This window comes from Peromyscus maniculatus, chromosome 8 (genome assembly GCF_049852395.1).
Source record: "Peromyscus maniculatus bairdii isolate BWxNUB_F1_BW_parent chromosome 8, HU_Pman_BW_mat_3.1, whole genome shotgun sequence".
NCBI lineage: Eukaryota > Metazoa > Chordata > Mammalia > Rodentia > Cricetidae > Peromyscus > Peromyscus maniculatus.
This window is the reverse complement of record NC_134859.1, coordinates 44,337,554-44,356,480: the sequence shown is the minus strand read 5'-3', so window position 1 is coordinate 44,356,480 and position 18,927 is coordinate 44,337,554. Positions and strand designations below refer to the sequence as shown.

At 53.9% G+C, this 18,927-nt stretch overlaps 1 protein-coding gene and 1 long non-coding RNA gene across 5 annotated transcripts in view; one reads left to right on the top strand and one right to left on the bottom strand.

Moving 5' to 3' along the window:
* Pemt (phosphatidylethanolamine N-methyltransferase) overlaps positions 1–18,823 on the top strand; it is an 87,537-nt gene extending 68,714 nt beyond the window's left edge. For all 4 annotated transcript variants that reach the window (XM_006973616.4, XM_015992472.3, XM_006973617.4 and 1 more), the window contains 5 exons: positions 2,394–2,509; positions 12,127–12,272; positions 15,347–15,458; positions 18,152–18,226; positions 18,565–18,823. In XM_006973616.4, the coding sequence (XP_006973678.1) occupies positions 2,394–2,509; positions 12,127–12,272; positions 15,347–15,458; positions 18,152–18,226; positions 18,565–18,622 (507 nt within the window). In that variant the 3' untranslated portion in view covers positions 18,623–18,823. The remainder of the gene's footprint in view (positions 1–2,393; positions 2,510–12,126; positions 12,273–15,346; positions 15,459–18,151; positions 18,227–18,564) is intronic.
* Positions 5,332–18,622, bottom strand: LOC143266871 (uncharacterized). The gene is made up of 3 exons (XR_013041671.1): positions 18,491–18,622; positions 8,166–8,381; positions 5,332–6,319 (listed from the first exon to the last, which is right to left on the bottom strand). It is a non-coding gene; the product is annotated as an uncharacterized LOC143266871 (long non-coding RNA).
* Positions 18,824–18,927: the final 104 nt, after the last annotated feature.

Sequence of the window (18,927 nt, the reverse complement as noted above, 5' to 3'; positions counted from 1 at the left end):
TTCAAGGACTCGAATTCATATACCCTTCGCACAAATTGCAGGAAGCCACCCACAAAGGCTGTGGGTCTATGTGAAATGTTGGCATGGCAAATTGTTGGAGATGGAGAGCGGACTGGTGGGTACCAGGGGTGGGGAAGAAAAATGGGGTGGGTGGGTACTGATGGGTATAGGCTTTTCTGTGGGGTGATGGAAACGCCCAAAGAAAGAAGTTGTAGCACTAAAAAAACCCTTTTGAGTTTCAGTCCAAACACAAACACATGGAGTGGTCCCAAAGAGTCTGCTGAAGTGGCTTTAGGCCATAGGCATTTGGATCCCTGGACCCCCCCCCCCAAGGCCCTCCTTCCTTCCTCCTCCTAAGAGAACTCAGCATCTTGAGGGGGTTGAGGTGAGGGGTACCTTCCAGGAAGGTCTAAGGGCTGTTTGCCTTCCAAGAGACCTCGCGAGTGCACCAAAAATGACAAAGGAGAAGGCCTGGGAGAGCCTCTCCTGCCCTTATGTGGGCTCGAGGACAGCATCTCCGGGGATGCTGGAGATGGAGAATCAGCTGCCCGACGCCAATTAGTTCATCAGTAGTACCTGGAGCTGGTGAGCACCTCCCCACCAGTTAGCTCCCCCAAATGGCAGGCCAGTTTGAGGAGTCAGCTGGGCAGCAGACAGTGACTGCGGGCCAGGATGGTGATAGATGTAGTGACGGTCCCTAGTGTCCTGTGCCCCAGAATGGTGGGAAAGAAACAGTGCAGCGCTACGAGAAATAGCCCAGTCTCTCCACAAATAAAAATCACTGGCAGTGTCAGCAATGTGGGGGGCTTTGGGACCCCCCCCAATGGATATACACTGCCTATGGTGGGGGTCTGGTCAGGGTGAGCCATAGTAAATTGAAAACATCAAATACCATAAATAAAAAATTTATCTGGGGGCTTGTGAGTTGGCTCAGCAAGTTAAGGGACTTGCTGCCAAGCCTGATGACCTGAATTCAGTCCCTAGAGGCGGCATGGTAGAAGGAATGAACAATTGTCCTCTGACTTCCACATCTCTTCCACGGTACTTGTGCGTGCATGCCTGCCTCTGTGTGTCTGTCTGTGTGTGTGTGTGTGTGTGTGTCTACATGTTTCCATACTTATATGCAAACATAGTAGGAAATATAAAAACAGACAAACCCCACTGAATGTATTTAAAACATCTAAATAACTATCCCCGCTCAGCCGCTCTTGCTGTAACCTATTTTATGATAAACTGTTGACTAGCTCATGGCATTTATTGACTAAGGGTCCCCCCCACAAAAAAAATTCTGCCTGCATAGCCCACTGTAGAGGAGCAGTCAATTCTCTCATGATCGATGGGGCTGTACCCTGACACTGCTCAGTGCTGTGAGGGGATTAGATCACACGTCACAGGCTGGGAAGAACTGAATGCAAATTTTGAGTGTGGCTTCCACCCAAAACAAGACTTTGCACCGTTCTAAAACTGAAAAATTCCAAGTTGAGTTGAGGGCCGTCCACGCACACATACATGGACACAGGGATATATGGATACACACATGCACATACATGTGCACGGACACATGGACATGCTAATGTGCACAAACATACATGTGCACACACATACATATTCATGTTCAGGACTCGGAGGGGGACAGCTCGCTTTCATAATTAGGCAATCAGAGTGTATGTTTGTCCTTTGGCATCCTCTCCACCCTTCCTCCCTTCTCTGCATCAGCAGAGGGTTCATCTGAGCACCTGGGTCAGGCTCAATGCACCAGAGCCCAGTGGGGCAACCCTAGCAACCCGGATGTGGATGTGTGTAGAGAACTCAGGGGTGGGGTCTGCAGAGAGGCGAGAGAGCTGCCTCCTTTCTTCTGACTGGCTAATTAACATTGAGAGTTGAGATGTGACTAGTTGGATTCTAAGACTAAAATGATGCATGTGCAGTCTGTACCTTTGGGAGAGGCCAGGCTGAGCACAGTGGGGTGAAGGCCTGCCTTTCCTTTGTCTTGCCCCTTGAAACAATCCTGTGAGAGTTCCTGATGGTGACAGGAAGAGGCTTGGGGCCACCATCATTGAGGCTTCTTTGTTGGTGGTATCTTGTCTCTTTCTGACGATAGGAGCCCTTGGAACTGCATGAGATGGGAGACACAGTCCCCAAGACAGCCTGAGAATTGAGTCGCCACATTTAGGCATGATTGCCAGCCTGTTAGCCACCCCGACCTGCCTACACCAAGGGATGGTGGAGAACAGCCCCGAGATGTCGCTGACTCCCAACTGACCACAGCTGCTGCACCCCTATCGTTCACCTTCCGTGGAATTGGGCCTGGGCACTCAGACCTGCTTCTTCCACCCTTCCTGTACCCCAGCAAACACCTCACCTCTCGCTCTTATTCTCGGCCCTTCATGCAGGTAGCAAGGTGGGAGCAGAGAACTCGCAAGTTGAGCAGGGCCTTCGGGTCCCCCTACCTAGCCTGCTATTTCCTGGGCAGCAGCATCCTGCTTCTGAACGTCCTCCGCTCCCACTGGTAAGCCCTGGGTCACCATGAAGGCTGCTGTCCATGAGAAAGTCATGGTCAGCAGGAGAGGGAGGGCCAGCTGGTCCACCGATGTTTGGGAGTTCTGTGTCGGAATGTCCAGGGAGCACTACTCCTAGAGGCCTCAGGCCATTGTCAGCCACCTGGATCTCTGTTGGCAGAGGCATCCTTGTGATTTTGGATATGACATTTCATTGTCCAGTGAAAGGGACAGCTTGAGCAGAGGGACAATACCTGGGGAGATTCTCCTTGCTTATATCCCCATCAAGAAAAATGGCCAGAGCAGTTGATGGTGTAGATGGTAAGGCGAGGGAGCTGAGCCTCTGCATAGACCTCCCTCCCTGGAGTGGGCCTAGCTGAGCTGTGCCATAGGGTCTCAGGCTGTGCAGGAAGACAGTGGAACCCATTGTTCAGATGTGGACAGTGGAACCCATTGTTCAGATGTGGCTCAAGACTAGTATGGCTACTTCTGAGCCTTGTGTCCGCTTCTCAGGTCCCGTGGATTCATCCCAGGCCGTGTGCATACATAGGCTGGAGGAAGCCTGTGTACTGCTGTAGGCACTAAAGAAGGTGGGGTGGGCAGGACAGCAGCTCATTTCTGACGTGCTCTTGCAGTTTAGAAGCTGAGAGCGCCGAGGCTGGAAAAGTACCCTGTGTGGACCGACCACTGAGGCTTAGATAGGACACGCACACCTGGCCTGTCCATTCCTCTTATCCTGGCTTGGCTCTGTAGGTGCAGGAGGCACCTCTGAGGTGGCCATCTAGTCACCCAGTGTCTGGTGTGTGGGAAGCCAGGCAGGGATATGAGTGATGGGCCTAGGTCCCTCATACTCATATTCCCCATAGTGGGACACCCTAACTGCAGACCCTTGGTTTTTTTCCCTTGGTGTGGATCAGGAGTGTGGGATGGGGCAAGGGTCCCACTTAGCTTGTCTCTCTGCCAGAAGCTGGTCCGTGCCTCCTGTCTCTGAGGGATTGAGCTGCTCAACATCTCCAGGCTGGACAAGTACTACAAATGTCATCATCCTTAGAGGGAGCAGGTCCTTTGACACCTATCCTTGGTTGGCACATGAAGCATCTTTTGTAGGGTGGCCTTGTCCATCCCCACAACAGGGTAAAAATGTGGATTAAGGCTGCACATCTGATTTCCCCATGCCACGTGACTGGTCCTCCATTCTGCTCTCTGTTCTCCAACCTGATGAAGTTGGTCTGGTTTGGGAATGTTCTCTATGAGCTTGGCCAGTCAGCTATTCCCTTCCTAGGCTTCTTTAGAAATGGGTGCCACTAGGTGCCTGGTAGGAAGGCATCTTTAAGCTCCTCAGACAACCTAGAGAGCCCATGTCCATCCCAACCCTTAAGGGATACTATCAGAGGTCATTCCCCTGCCCAGGTGCTTTCAACCTAGCAACCTCAAAGGTCATTTGAGCTCTTACTCCATCCTGTACAGTTCCAGCCAGCCCTGCCTATCCCCAGTCCAGGTGCTGTGCTAAATGGGCCTTCTTCCCCTCAGCTGTGAGAAGTTCTTCCTGGGTATACCTCTCACTTGGTCCTGTGGGGTTGTAGCCCTCATTCCGTCCTTCTGTGGGTTTTATTCTTAAGTATCTTTGTTAGGATGGGGTCTCCTGACAGAGCAAGATCAACCCGGTCTACGACACAGCTGTGACAAGCCTGGCTGATGCCCGGATTACTCTCTAAAGTCTGCTCTCTAAAATCTCCCAGTTGTGGGGCTGGAGAGATGGCTCAGAGGTTAAGAGCACTGGCTGCAATTTCAGAGGTCCTGAGTTCAATTCCCAGCAACCACATGGTGGCTCACAACCATCTGTAGTGAGATCTTGTGCCTTCTTCTGGCCTGCAGGCATACATGTAGACAGAACACTGTATACCTAATAAATAATAAAACTTAAAAAAAAAAAAAACTTAAAAAAAAAAATCTCCCCGTTGTAGTTAGGTCATCTGGTTGCTCTGGGCTCTGCTTGGCTTCTCAAACTTCACTCTGGTTTGTTTTGTTTGTTGTTTGGGGACAGGGACTTGCTCTGTAGCCCAGGCTATCTGGAACTTACTTTATAGACCAGGCTGGCCCTGAGTTTGTAGCAATCCTATCTCTCAAATTCTGGGATTACAGGCATGAGCAACATGTCTAGCTTCCTTGCCTCTCTCTGAGGACTCTTGGAGGGCCAGGGCTTCCTTCCCAGAATGCAGGACCCCTAGGGGAGAAGTGACTGGGGCTCAAGATGCAGAGCTGGAGGCCAGCAGCCTTCCTTCCCAGCAGGCCCCCGTTCACCCGTGGCTCAACAAGGTCCCTTCTGCTGCTTCCTCTGCAGCTGCGGAGCCTGAGGAACACCCCAGCACCAGCTGGGGAGTTGGAGAGCTCCGGCCCTTGGGAAGTGGCATGCCTGTCAGAAATGCTGTGTGGGCAGACCCCGAGGCTCCTGGGGTCTCCTTCCTGTGTTGGGTCATGGGAGCAGCCTTGGAATGTGTCTCATCTTACTGTCCTAGCTGAACCGTGGTCAAGGTTTAAATGTGACCCACCGGATAAGGACAGTTCAGGGAAGCACTGTACCCCTACCCATTTTCAAGGGTTTAGTTCAGTAACATTAAACAGTTCGGTGTTGGTTTGTTTTTGGTTGTGGTTTTTTGTTTTTGGTTTTGTTTTTTTCAAGACAGGTTTTCTCTGTATAGCTTTGGAGCCTGTCCTGGAACTGTGCCTTCTGTAGACCAGGCTGGCCTCTGCTTCCCAAGCACTGGGATTAAAGGCATGCACCGCCACCGCCACCGCCACCGCCACCGCCACCGCCACCGCCACCACCACCAGGTTATGTTTTATAACTGTCACCACCATCAGTCATCTCCAGAACCTCTTTATTTTCCAAAGCCGAAACTCTGTACCATTTAAGCACTAGCCCCCTCCCATGTGCTGGCCCTGGTTCCCCTCTCTGCTTCTGTCCTTCATGTCACTTCTCCAGGAACTCTGTGTAGGAGGAATCAGGGTGTGTAACCAGTATACTGCACTCAGCATAACGACCTCATGCTGGAGCACAGGTCAGAACTTTCTCCTCCACGAGACTTAGTGACGTTCTGCTGTGGGGGTTAATGAAGTTCTGCTCATCCATCTGCCTGTGACACTTTGAGCTCCCTTGAGAAGTACAGCTGTGGGCATGGTGTGCAAGTATCTGAGTTCCTCAGTTCCTTTGGGTGTGTTCTGAGGAGTGACGCTCTGCATCCCAGGGTCACTCTGTTAATGTTTCAGGGTCCTGCCACACTGCTCTCTTCAGTGGTTGTTCCACTTTGCATCCCAGCAGCAGCTCGGGAGTGCTCCAGGTTTTCTGTACTCCTCCCAGCCTGAGCTCCCTGTCTTTTCGACTGTGACTGTCATAACAGAGGAGCAACATCCTGCTTCGGCTGTGACAGACAGGAAGGTGTTCCAAGCATCCTTGGCTCAACAGCCTTCTCTGGATCCTACTGTGAATCAAAGCCAGCCTGGGGAAGGTCCCTGGTCAGCCTCAGCTCTGCCCCTTAGTGCTGGCGACCCTGAGCAGGTTACCTCTGGGAGCTTTCTCCTCTGTGAAGTGGATTGGTAGCCTCTTCCTGGAGGGTGTTGGTAGGAAAACAGGAGCCAGGCTGGGTTCACAGGCATGCATGGCTGCATGTGAGGAGACTTTATTGGGGCACCAGGGCCAGGAAGGGGGAGCCAGGGAAATGGTATCACAGCCCACCTCAGGCCCAGGTAGGACCATGAAGAGAGGACTCAGTGGATGTTACAGTAAGTTGAGCCTGGTGGTACATGCCTGTGGTTCCAGTTACCTGAGAGGTCAAGACAGGAATAGTGATTGAACCCAGGAGTTTAAAGCCAGCTTGGGCCACACAGAAAAAAACTTCCCAGCTGTGCATGACTCCTGCAAGAGTGGGTGGAGGGTGCTTCTGTGTCTGGACTCAACACCTTCTCAAGCACTGGACTCCAGCAGACAGCTGGAAAGACCCTGTCCCTTGGTCCTCTGGCTATATCCCTGTAAGACAAATCTTAAAAGGTCTTATAATTAAAAAAAAAAAAAAAAAGGAGCCAGATATTGGGGTGAAAGCTGAAAGATCAGAGAAACAGAACAGCCAGCCACGTCCTTACCTTTACAAAATCCTCAGCCTCAAGAGAGTGAGTTCCTGTTTCCTCATGCCTTACATACCTTTCTCTGCCCAGACATCACTTCCTGGGATTAAAGGCGTGTGCCACCACTGCCTAGCCTCTATGTCTAATCTAGTGGCTGGCTCTGTCCTCTGATCTCCAGATAGGTTTATTAGGATATACAATATATCACCATATACCCCTTCTAATCTAGTCCCCAGTATCTTTGTATCTGACTGTCACCCATATGTAGGTGTATGTTCTAGGTGTATGTTAAAGTACACACAAGCTAATAATAGCTGGTACGCAGTTTGGTGACACTTGGTGGTCCCAGCCTTGTGCAGCCACCTTCTGGTTCTCAAACTTTCCCCATGACAGCTCTATGCCCATGCAGTGGCTACCATGTCCTGCCAGTCTCTGCAGTTCTGGCCTGCCTTGGTCTCCCGGAGTCAGCCTGGTGCTTGTTACTCTTTATGGTGCTAGGATGGAGCCCAGGCTCCACACTGCTAGGCAGGTGCTGCACTGTCAAGCTACATGCCAACCCTGATTCTGGATGCTCCCTCTGATTTTTGTCCTTGTCACCTGGGATGATATGACCCCAGATGGTGTGTGCCCCACCGAGGCAGCATGGGAGGAGAACACATGTGCCCTTGAGCCAAGTCTGTCTGCCTCTTGCAATGCCAGGACTCCACGGTGGTGGGCGAGTCTCTAGGACTCATGATGTATCAGCTGGCCTGCACTAGCTGGTGGTCTGAGAAGAGACCAGGGCGGATAAACTAACTTGCTATTTGGAGGTGAAGGCAAAGTCTAGACTCAAGGGAGCGATTAGCAAAGAACTGTTTGTTCTGCCTGGGCTCTGGCTGGGCTCTGGCTGTGCCTTGAGTGAGGAGGGAGCCTGCTGGATTGGGAGGCATCCATTGAAACCCCTCCCTCAGCAGCCCCCTGACTGCAGCCAGCCTGGGCTGCAGCCCTCTCCCGGGGCCACAGGCTAAAGAAAGGCCCCTGGGTAGTGTGGATGACCAACGAGGCTGGGCACCAGGGAACCGCTGAAGCCATTCTGCCCTGCTCTCTCTTAGTGGAGGTCCCTGTGCTTGGCTGGAGAAGCAGAAAGGGGGTCTGAGTTGAGTTTCCTGGATCCCAGGAAGGGAGGATGGAGAAGACCGGCTAGAATGGTACCCAAATAGAGCTGAATCCGTCCTCTCAGCTGGGGTCCCAACACAGCCTGCAGTTCTGAGTGACAGTGCTATGTGTCACCTTTCACATGGTGAGGCTGAGGACCTGCTTGTTCACAGGACAGGAGAGGCAGGGCCAGCTGGTGGCTGCCTTATCCCATGCTGCTGCCCTCCTCCCGTGTAATGAGTCCCTCTGGATGCTGCAGGGCTCAGGGAAACCTTGGGAGGCTGCTTTGGTTAGTGTGGTGTGGTAGCCATGAACTCAGGGCCTTGCTATAGGGAATAATGTGATGAGCATTTGATTTACTGTGCTCTGTATTAGGAAAATAAGCCCACCAGATGCCTTGTTCCCTGGTCTTACTTGGCTTGGCTGGACTGTGAAGAGCAGCTGAAGAGAAGCCTGAGGAGAGTTGAGGCCACCCTGTGCATGGCTGTTTGCAAACGCAGCCCACTAGTGAAGCCACAGAAACACGGGGACAGGTGACAGCCTCTCTGGAGCTGTGCACACCTCAAGTGGTCTGGTATGAGGAGCAGAGCGCAGGCAGCCTCCAGTCTCGCTGCTGATGAAGGTTTAATCCTTTTAAAAACAACAACAACAATAAGACAGAACTCAAGGGGCTGGAGAGATGGCTCAGTGGTTATGAGCACTTGTTGTTCTTCTAGAGGATGAGGGTTCAAATCTCAGCACCCACATGGTGATTCACAATCATCTGTAACTCCAGTTAGAGGGGGTGTGACTTCTGGCCTCCACAGGAACCAGACATACAAGTAGTGCACAGACATATACATGCAGGCAAAACACCCATACATATAAAATAAAATAAAATTTACATAAAATAGAAGGCAAACCCAGACCCCAGAATCTCATCACTGACACCCGGTACAGAGTAGCTCTGAAGGAAAATTGCTCCTGCTACCCCACTCTGCTTTGGAGTGTGGTTACAGAGCACTTGCTTCCAGTTAATTCTCCCTGTGGACTGGACTGTGCTTCCATGATATATGAAAACATTTAACCAGCCACCTAATTGGGCATCAATTCTAGTGTACCTCCATGTGTGGGCCACTAGGCTCACACACACACACACACACACACACACACACACACACACACACACACGCACACACCATCTCAGCAGGTGTGCACCTGGGATGCACTTTGCCTCTCTGCCTACTCCTAGCCCAACCACTGGAGGAAAGTCCACCAGTGATGCAGACAGAGCCGGGCTGGACCATCCTTGGGCACAGGGGCACTGAGTCTTTGAGCTCTGGGCTCCAGACAAGGTCTGCAATCTCCTTCCTTCCCAGCTGGACCAGCAGTCACTGGTAGAGAGTGTTTCCAGCAGTCTCCCTCCACAGGGACCCCCAGTCTTTGGCCCTCTGCTCCGCCCAGCGTGTGCACGTGCAATTGTGTAGCCCCTTCCAAACACCTCTGTGCTGCACTTTTTCTTTCCTGAGCCTCGAGGCGTCTAGCCCTGGCCATTATTCCTCATTCTGGAATAGTCTTTCTGTAACACCCCACCATGTGAATTCTTCCTGCAGATCTCAGCTGAAGCATGAGCTCCTCAATACCCACGTTACCACCTCCGCTAGCACAGTGCCCCACATGCTCTGCATTTTCCCAGAGTTGGTCATGGGGTTAGCCTCAGATTGCTCCTGTCCTTCCGCTCTCTGCAGTCTGAGCTGTGATCTGCTCGGTGGATGCTGCCCTTCAGCAGCAGTGTCTTAAAGGAGAGACCGATACTAGGTTCCAAGTCTGTTCGAAGCATCCTTCCCCCTTTCTGCCAGGAGTTTGCAGCTCTTATGTGGCCACTGATGATGTCGCTGAGAACTCAAGACAGATGGCTTAGGCCTGGCCAGAAAGAGCCCCACAGGCTCTCTGTCCTCTGTTCAGGTAGATGGAGTCCAGAGGCTACTAGGCAGTTGGAGTCACTCAGCCTACTGAAGAGTCAACCTTCTCTGTGCTGTGGGGCCTTATGCAGTGTGGCCCAGCAGGTATCTGCAGGTAGCCCGCATAGCTCAGCCTGAAGGCCTGGTCTATATGTCTCTCCCACTGCACTTACATTCGGGGGAGAGCAGGAAGGGTATGAGACTGGGAGTCTAATTCTCCATAGCCTCAGCAGCAGGAGCTGCAGGGTGGAGTCCCTGTGCTGTCCAGAGTGGGCTGTCGGTGCAGCTACCTCTCACAACACAGAGTGTGAGTGATGCTTCCTAGCTCCATGGCAGCTATAATTGCAAATCCATCTCAGCAGCTCACCCTGGAGCTGCAGGAGAACTCTGAGCCAGGGCAGCTGAACTGATGGCTGAGTTTGCCCTGACATTATGCATTGTTGGTCACAGGTCACCTGTGGGTTTGCCCTGACACCATACACTGCTGGTGGCAGGTCACCTTCCAGCCTCTGTCGTGGTGTTTGTTTCGGGCCTATGTCTTCCCTTCTTCCTTCCTTCCTTCCTTCCTTCCTTCCTTCCTTCCTTCCTTCCTTCCTTCCTTTCTTTTTCTTTCTTTTTCTTTCTTTCTTTCTTTCTTTCTTTCTTTCTTTCTTTCTTTCTTTCTTTCTTTCTTTCTTTCTTTTTTTTTTTGTTTTTTTGTTTTTTTGTTTTCTGAGACAGGGTTTCTCTGTGTAGCTTTGCACCTTTCCTGGAACTCGCTTTGGAGACCAGGCTGGCCTCGAACTCACAGAGATCCACCTGCCTCTGCCTCCCGAGTGCTGGAACTAAAGGCGCGCACCACCACCACCGCCAGGCTCCTCCCTTCTTTCTTATCTGCCTCCTGGTCTGTGCTGAACACCAGATTTAGGAAGAATTCCAACGAGGCTAGGTTTAGTGTGTTCCAGGAACAGCATACAGGAACCACCTTCTCCAGCGAGTGAATGATGTGTTTTGCTGAAAGACAAAAAAGCTTCTGGGTGATGGTGGATGAATAAGCAGGTAGCTGGGTCTCTAGTGACTAGGTTAATGAATGGAAGGAGAAGGATGCATGGATGTATTGATGGGCATGTGTATGGATTGAGGAAAGGATGAATGGATGGATGAGTAGGTGGGTAGCGGGTGGGTGGGTGGATAGATGGACGGACAGACAGATGGGTGGGTGGATCAGTGGGTTGGGGGAACCTGTAGAGAGAAGTACATGTAGTTGTATGTGAACAACAAATCTCCATGTCTCCTCTGAGCACTGTGATTGTGGACAGAGTGGAAATGTGTCTGTACAGGAGTGCTTGCCTTACACGTCCTTCTTTTGAACACTTGCATATTCAGCACCCTCCTCATGTCAGTACCACACTCCTCTTGGGGAGGCCCAGACCTGTCACCGACCTGCTTCCCTAAACACTGCACCCTCTCCTGTGCCAAGTGCCACAGAGAACCTGACCCTCCAAGGCCACCGCACTGCCATTGTTCACATGAGCCCCTCTGCTCAGACTCCACCTTTGAGTAGGGCTGCAGTCACTTGGCCACAAAGCCTAGTTGAGGGGAGGACATAAAGGGCCTTTGATGGGACTTAAAACTTAGGCCAGTTGCCCAGGTGTGGCTTGGCCTAGTCAGGGGCTGTGGCAAGCAGATCAGCACTATGGGCACAGCCAGCCGCAGGCCTGGATGTGCAAGGAGAATGGTGCCCATCACCACACGTAGCACATGCCAAGCTCAGGCCCCAGGTCTGGGCTTGCTGTGTACCCTGTACTGGAAGTGTACCCATTCTATGAGCTTGTTTCTCCTTCATAGTACAAGTTGACAGGCCGGAATGTGCAAACTGCTGGCCCTTGGACTAAATCCTACTAACGTGCATAAAGCCATGGCTTTTATGAGTGACCTATTTATAAAATTTAGGATATTCTGCATATATGCCAGAATTTATGAATTCTCATTGAAAAGATAAAACAAACAAACAAAACTCTGGCCAGCCTGGGCCTTTGGTCTTGTCTGGTCCTCATGACACTGAAGACTGGATAATTAGTTCACGCAGGAGCCTGGGCCCTACCTGTAGTGTTTCTGTAGTTGTTGATTTTTTTTTCTTCGAGACAGGGTTTCTCTGTGTAGTTTTGGCGCCTTTCCTGGATCTCGCTCTGTAGACCAGGCTGGCTTGAACTCACAGAGATCCTCCTGCCTCTGCCTCCCAAGTCCTGGGATTAAAGGTGTGAGCCACCACTGCCCGGCCTCTGTGGTTGTTGAACATGTGACCCCAGGATGGTTGGCAGCAGGAGCCTGGGCCCTGCCTGTAGTGCCTCTGTGGTTATTGAGCGTGTGACCCCAGGGTTGACAACTCTGAGAAAGGCAGCACACCTGCCATACATGTTATGACATGCTGTCTCTCCTTGTCCTCTGTTCCACAGCTTCACACAGGCCATGATGAGCCAGCCCAAGATGGAGGGCCTGGATAACCACGCCACCTACTTCCTGGGCCTTGTACTCCTGGGTGGGGGCATCGTATTTGTGCTGTCCAGTTTCTTTGCACTGGGGTTCACTGGGACCTTTCTAGGTAAGCCCCTGAGGTAGGGGGTGTCTCTGGGCAGATACTGGGGTGCAAGGAGGAGCAGAGTCCAGCGATTGTCATCTACTATCTCTGATGTGCCTTGAGAAGCCACTGGGGGACCCAGCCTGTCATGGCTAGGACAGGTTCAGTTTTGCTAGCTCATCGGACTCCAGGGCACCAAACTGTTTCCTGGGAGACAAGAAAGACCCTAGCCCTGGTTGTGGGCCCCAGAGCGCTCTCCTGGGCTCAGCTCCCCTTGAAGCTCAGCTCTTGTTTGCATGGAAGGGTGAGGTAGTAGGGTGCCTGGGTGCACAGGGTGTGCAGAGTACCATTGGGACTGGGGTGAGGGCAGACAGGGCTGAGACCCTCCACCACGTGACCACTCTGGGCTTTACTTAGCACACTTGGCTACCAGGTGGTGGGATCTTGGCTATGGTAGGTACAGGCAAAACTTGTACAGGTCTAGGGTGGGGTGAAGGGTAGAGAGATGTGGTCTCTTCTCCATCCTCCACTCCCTGGGGCCCTGGTACTTTCGGCCTGGGAACCCAAAGTGGTCTGGTCTGGCCAGACACCTCAACTCACGACAACAGTGACTTCCGTCATCTTGAAAGCAAGAGAGGGCAAGCTCAAGAGAGACTTCCACGGAAGAGCCTGAGGGTAAGGGGCCTTCAGAACATTGATGGGGGGAAGGTAGAGGCCCCGTCTACAACGGTGCCCGCTCCAGCTCCCAGGATGTCCCCGGGGCTGGCACAGCTACAGAAGAGAGCTGGCTCTGCACAGGGCCATCAGATTTGGTCCCTCCTGGCTTCTGATCATGCAAAAACCAGACCAGTCTCTGGCCTTAACCTCCACCAGGGCCCTAGTGGTCTTCAAAGCACTACTATCACCTAGCCTCCCAGGACAGACATATTGGCCTGGGCTCGGCCTGGGCCAGGCTGCTCAGCAGCAGACTTGGAGCTGTGAAGTGTGTGCTCAGGAGTGACAGTGCCATGAGGAACCACGAAGCATATGAACTAGACACCCTGGTGCTGTCACTGGTGGCTCGGTGCTTGCTGCTCAGGCAGGAGCTGCTGGGAGTCATCCTGAGAGAGTGAGACCGGCCTGGGGAGAGGAGAGGCAGAGCGCGAGCTGGCAGAGGGCAGGTCAGAGTGGGGGCTGCAGGCAGTGATGCTGGAGAGCTGTGCCAGTCGGGACAGGGTTAGGGAGCAGATGGAGACCCCGAAGACTGCCTGGAGGACTGAACCTTCCCAAGGAGGTAGGAGCCGTTGAAAGGATCTCAGCAACAAAGAGTTGGGGATGGGGAATGGTGGGGCCAGGACCAGAGGAGGGAGCCGAGTGTAGAAAGTGGTCCTCCTCACAGAGATAGGGAGCAGGGAACCGCAGGAGGGTCCCCCAGGACTTGTGAGTAGAAAAAGGGCTGTGGCCACCTAAGAAAGAAACAAGGTACTGTTAAGTCCTGGAAGACAGATGAGCAGGGTGGGGTGCGGAGGGGAGGGGAGGGCTGCAGGCAGAAGGGGTGGAGAGCCAGGGACGGAGCTGGTGGAGGTACCCGGGTGTCGGAGGACAGGCTGGGGCGCCCACCGAGGATGGTCAGGGCCAGATGGGGAAACTTAGCAGGAGAGTGAGTCAGAGGGGTGCAGGTGGATCTGGATCTGCCATGGCTTTGGTAGAATGGCCTAGAAAGCAGAGGGCCCTGCAAGCTTTGGAAGTAGAGCAGAATGGCCGCTCCTCTCCTGTGACTCAGCCTGAAGCAGGTTTCTGTGCCACCCACCGTCAGGCCCCACTGCCCCGCTTCCTGCTTCCTCCCAGTGGTCCCCAGGCATCCTCTTGGACTCTTGTACCTTTTGTCCCCGACAATGACAGCACCATTTCTGCCAGGCCCCTCCTGCAGGGGCTCCCCTTGTTGAGCTGGCTGCCCTACTTTCTGCCTGGGATGGAGCTGCATTGTCTTTCCGCTCTAATGGGGAGCAGAGGAGAGGCTGCTGGGAAGGGCTGCCCCGGCCCAAGGGAGACACTCACCAGGTAGAGACCTGGGCCAGATGCTTTGTTCTGTGAGAGTGGCCTGGTTAGGTGGCTGGATGACTGGCCATCTGGTGGTCTCTCCCCCTGCCCCATGTCAGCTCCCCTGAGCTGACCTCCAGAGTGACAGGAGGCATGTGGTGGGCAGGCTGGAGCCTCAGCTAATCTGCCCCAGTTTGTTGCCGTGATGAGCACCATGAACAAAAGTAACCTGGGAAGGAAGGGTGTGGTTGGCTTACATGTTACAGTCCATCGCTGATGGAAGCCAAGGCTGGAAATTAAGGCAGGAACTAAGTAGAGACTATGGGAGAATGCTGCTTACTGGCTTGCTCTCCATGGCTTGCTCAGCTACCTTTAAAAAAAAAAAATACAACCCAGGACCACCTGCCCAGGGATGGCACCACCCACACTGAGCTGGGCCGTGGCCCTCCCATATAAAGCATTCATCAAGAAAATGCCCCCACAGTCAGGCCCACAAGCCAATCTCATGGAGACAATTTCTTAGTTAAGGGTCCCTCCTCCCAGGGGACTCTAGGTCATGTCAAGGTAACAGAGCTCATCAGCACACACCCTAGCATCTGGCCACCCCAAGAGGAAGAATGAGGCTTAGGGGGGAAGGGGGCAGCCAGGGTGGGAGGAGGGAAGAGCCGGGCAGATAAGGGAGGACCGACACTCTGAAGGAACCAGTGGGAAGAGCTTCTGAAGGAGGGAGGAAGGCCCTGGGAGGGAGATCTGCACTGACAGGACAGGGCTTCTCAAGAGAGGGACAGGCAGACACAGAGGCAGGCACCTGGTGGGGAGAAGGGAGAGACCAGTGGCTGGGGCTCCGAAGAGGGCCGAGCTGGGAGGCTCAGTGCCCGGCTCACTCGTGGAGCTGGTGGGAAGGCTCTGATCCTTAGCTGTGGGTGTGGATCCCACCACTAACTGGAGCTTCCTGGGGCACAGGACCCCACCTCTCCTGCAGATCTTCCAAGGCTCAATGGGGATTTCCTTCAGTAATAGTGTGGCCAAGGATATAGATGGCTAAGTGACCCTCACATCCAACCCCGTCTCATCCACAGGTGACTACTTTGGGATCCTCAAAGAGGCCAGAGTGACCACATTTCCCTTCAATGTGCTAGACAACCCCATGTACTGGGGAAGCACAGCCAACTACCTGGGCTGGGCACTTATGTGAGTACTTGGTACCCTCAGGACCCTTGGTGTCCAGACCCAAGCCCAGCTCTCTTCTGTCCTCTCATCCTGCCGCCTCCTGATCTCCCAGAACACACACTTCCTCTCCCATGCTACATACGTGTTGTCCCTTCTGACTGGAACCTGCCCACCTCCATCCTCGACCATTCTTCCAAACCCACCTGATGGGGACCCCTCCTCCAGAAAGTCCTTCCTGCCTCCTCTGGGCTTCTAGTGCCCCGTGCTGGGAGTCAGCGACCAACGGCCTGTCTCCTCGCTTATGGCAGAGCCGCACACATGTCCCTCTATATCACCAGTAGTGCCCAGTGCCCAAGAGTGAAGGTCACTCCAAGCTCGGGGTGGCCAGGTCAGGGTTCTGTGACATGGGACAGCTGCCTCCAGAGAGTATTGATGTGCACTGCTAAGAAGAGGTCCAGCATACTGCGGATGGAGCCTTCGTCGGAGGGCTGAGTAGAGATCCACCATTACATCATCACAGTGGCAGCAGACACTGACCCAGCAGGCCCGTCTCCTGCTTCTCCTGTCTCACTCGCACATATGAATCCCTAGCAGATGGGCAAGGGATTTATTTCTAGGTGCCGAAGACTGACACAGGCCCCGGGCCTCGCTTTCTCCAGTCCTCCACCTCCCCACCCTACAACAAGGAATGGGTACCCTGGGCTCCGCTCAGTGTGACCATCTGTCAGTGATCTACCTTGTCTACCCTGGGTTGTTAGGAAGTCAAGCTGGACCGCTGTGGCAGTAAGTGGCCAGGTTTTCCTGGAGATGGGGGTGTCAGGGACCCAGCAGACAGGACTGGCCATGCCCATATCCCCACCTCCTAGCAGGTCTTGGGACTTGATTTACCATGAGCCTGGTGCTGCTAGCTGAGGCAGGAGGAGGGGGTGTTTGTTCACAGTACCTAACCCCTGCTGGAGAGCTGGCCTCCCAGAGCCATTGGGAGCACTGTCACCCACCCCAGTGTCTTGGGTCAAGGCAGGGCAAGTTCTTCCAGGGTCTCCCACAAGCCTTTGACTGGGGTCGTATCAGTGACTGTTGTAGGCAATTGAAGACTTGCTTCATTTAGGAATCATGACAGAAGATCAAGGGCAGTGAGTCCATCCTTTCCCATGACAGGTGGGGAAACTGAGGCAGAGATGGCCTTGGTGCTTAAGTTCCTGGCTCCAAAGCATGTCCCTTCAGCTATACTTGCTTTTTGTGTGGTAGTGAACCGTGGGGCCGTGCTCACTGCCAGCTTCATGTTGAGGGCTCTCAACGCACCAACCCAAGGTTTCATTCATCAGCCATCTTCCAAGGGCTTCCCTGACCCATAAACCTCATGTGGCCAGAACCGCAGCTGACCCCTGGCTAGGGACAAAGTGCTTATTTAGCCAGGAGGGAGGGGGAAATATCATGCCCATGGTCAGGCCAGGACACCCACATCAAGAGCTGTCCCAAGTTCCAAGTTGAAAGGGACAGGAAGGACAGAGTCCCAGTTAGAGCCCAGCTGAGCTCTGTGGGGGAGACACAAGTTGGGACCTGAAAGTGTTGAGGGAATTCAGTTCAGGGCCTGGGGCAGTGGCAGAGGTGGTGGCCAGAGTGTGAGAGCAGATGAGCCCTACAGATGTTCTGTGCTGTCCAGTGGAGGGGTCCTGTGTCCCTGCCCTCTCAGATGGGCACATGGGCAGACCGGTGAGTGTGAGGTCCAAGTGGGCATTAGTGAGTGAACAGGGCAGAGGGCAGAGGGCGCTGTAGGGCACACACACTCGTGTGCCCTCTGCCCTTGGGTATCTAGATGGGGGCAGTCGAGGAGAGCAGATTCTCCCTGTAAGCTGAGGTCTGTTCCTGTCCTCTCTGGTTTATTCCCTTCCTGCTGAGGTAGATGAAGTAGCCCAGGCCCTGCAGGAGCCAGAGGTTACCATAGAAATAGCCTGGGGGCGCTCGGCAGCAGCTATTTCTGGAAACCCGAGGCAGACATGCTTGGGCTCCTCCCTGCTGTCACTGACAGGCTGTCTGCATTCATTGGCAGAGTGAGGTCAGAGACTGGTCACCTGCAGAGCCATGACAGATATGCCCGGGACACTCTGCCAAGGACTTCTCTCCTCTGGGCTGGAACTGCTGGGGTACAGGAAGGACAGCTCTGGGGCTGGGGCATGGCAGAGGGGGTAGATGGACCGCAGGGGCAGATGGGCCTGTGCAAAGCAGGACCCTGTGTTCCTGCCCTTCCCAGACAGACTTATGGACAGACTGACCAGTGTGAGTGGGCATGGCAGAGGGCCAGTGTGGGACTGCTGGATCTGAGGGGAAGGTCTTGCTGTGGGCCACCCTGATGGTGACTATGGGCTGCACCTCTCTATGGGCCAGAGGTCAAGTGACAGAACTTGCCCATGAGGCCATGTGCCCATGGAAGCCCTGGGTTGGCTTTTTACAAGTGCCGTATTTTCTAAGAACACTGTCTGGTGGGCAGATCCCTGTCCCTGAGCCTCGATCTCAGCAGGCTAAGAAGCAGGGGCGGCCTGACAAGGTGTCCTTCCTCCCCTCCTGTCTCCCTGAGCCTCTCTAGAAAGTCAGACTTAGGAAGGGGTCCCTCCAGGCGCAGCTCATCCCGAGCATCCCAGCATCAGTCAAGGACCGACCCACTGTGTCGGCAGGAGTGTCTCTGTTCTTCCAACTGATGGTCTGTCTGTCTGCAGGCACGCCAGTCCCACAGGCCTGCTGCTAACGGTGCTGGTGGCCCTCGTCTACGTGGTGGCTCTCCTGTATGAGGAGTGAGTAGAGCTGTGGTGGAGAGGGAGATGGATGTGATGGCCAAGTTAGACCAAGCCTCTCATTTAGAGCTGCTTCATGGGGCCTGGCGAGCTTCACCGGGCCTGCTGCTGGCCTGGCTCAAGAGGCTGGGGGTGGGGAGGGGACACTTGGTACCCGAGACCTAGGCCGGCAAGCAAGTGGTCCTGGTCCCTCCAGGCCCCTCTTGCACTTTGAAGCCTCTGGGAAAGTTCTGGGAGACGTGGGAATGTGGGTCCTGTCCTTACCGGTGGGGTTGGTTCTGGAGCTGGGGTGCAGCGGTGTCCCGGAACAGCCTCCTGGAGCCTTTTCCTGTCCACAGGCCCTTCACTGCTGAGATCTACCAACAGAAAGCCACCAGGCTGCACAAAAGGAGCTAACAGGGCCGTGGGGGATCTGTGGACAGCCGGACTGGCCTCCCGGCTGCCCCGGGCATCAACCGTCCTTGGGGAGAGCAGCACTGGCCACTGCGCCTGGGCCTTGGAAACCAGTCGTGGGGAGCCCAGGCATTATGCCATGTGACCACTGAGCCTCCCATCCCCACCACGCCCCGACACACTAATAAAGGCATTGTGACCTCAGCACCTCTCTGGGCCCCTTTCCATCTGGTCCCAGGAGGGAAGACAGGGCATAGGCTCTAGGCTGTAGGAGGACTGGGCAGGGCAAGAAGCATTACATCCCTGGA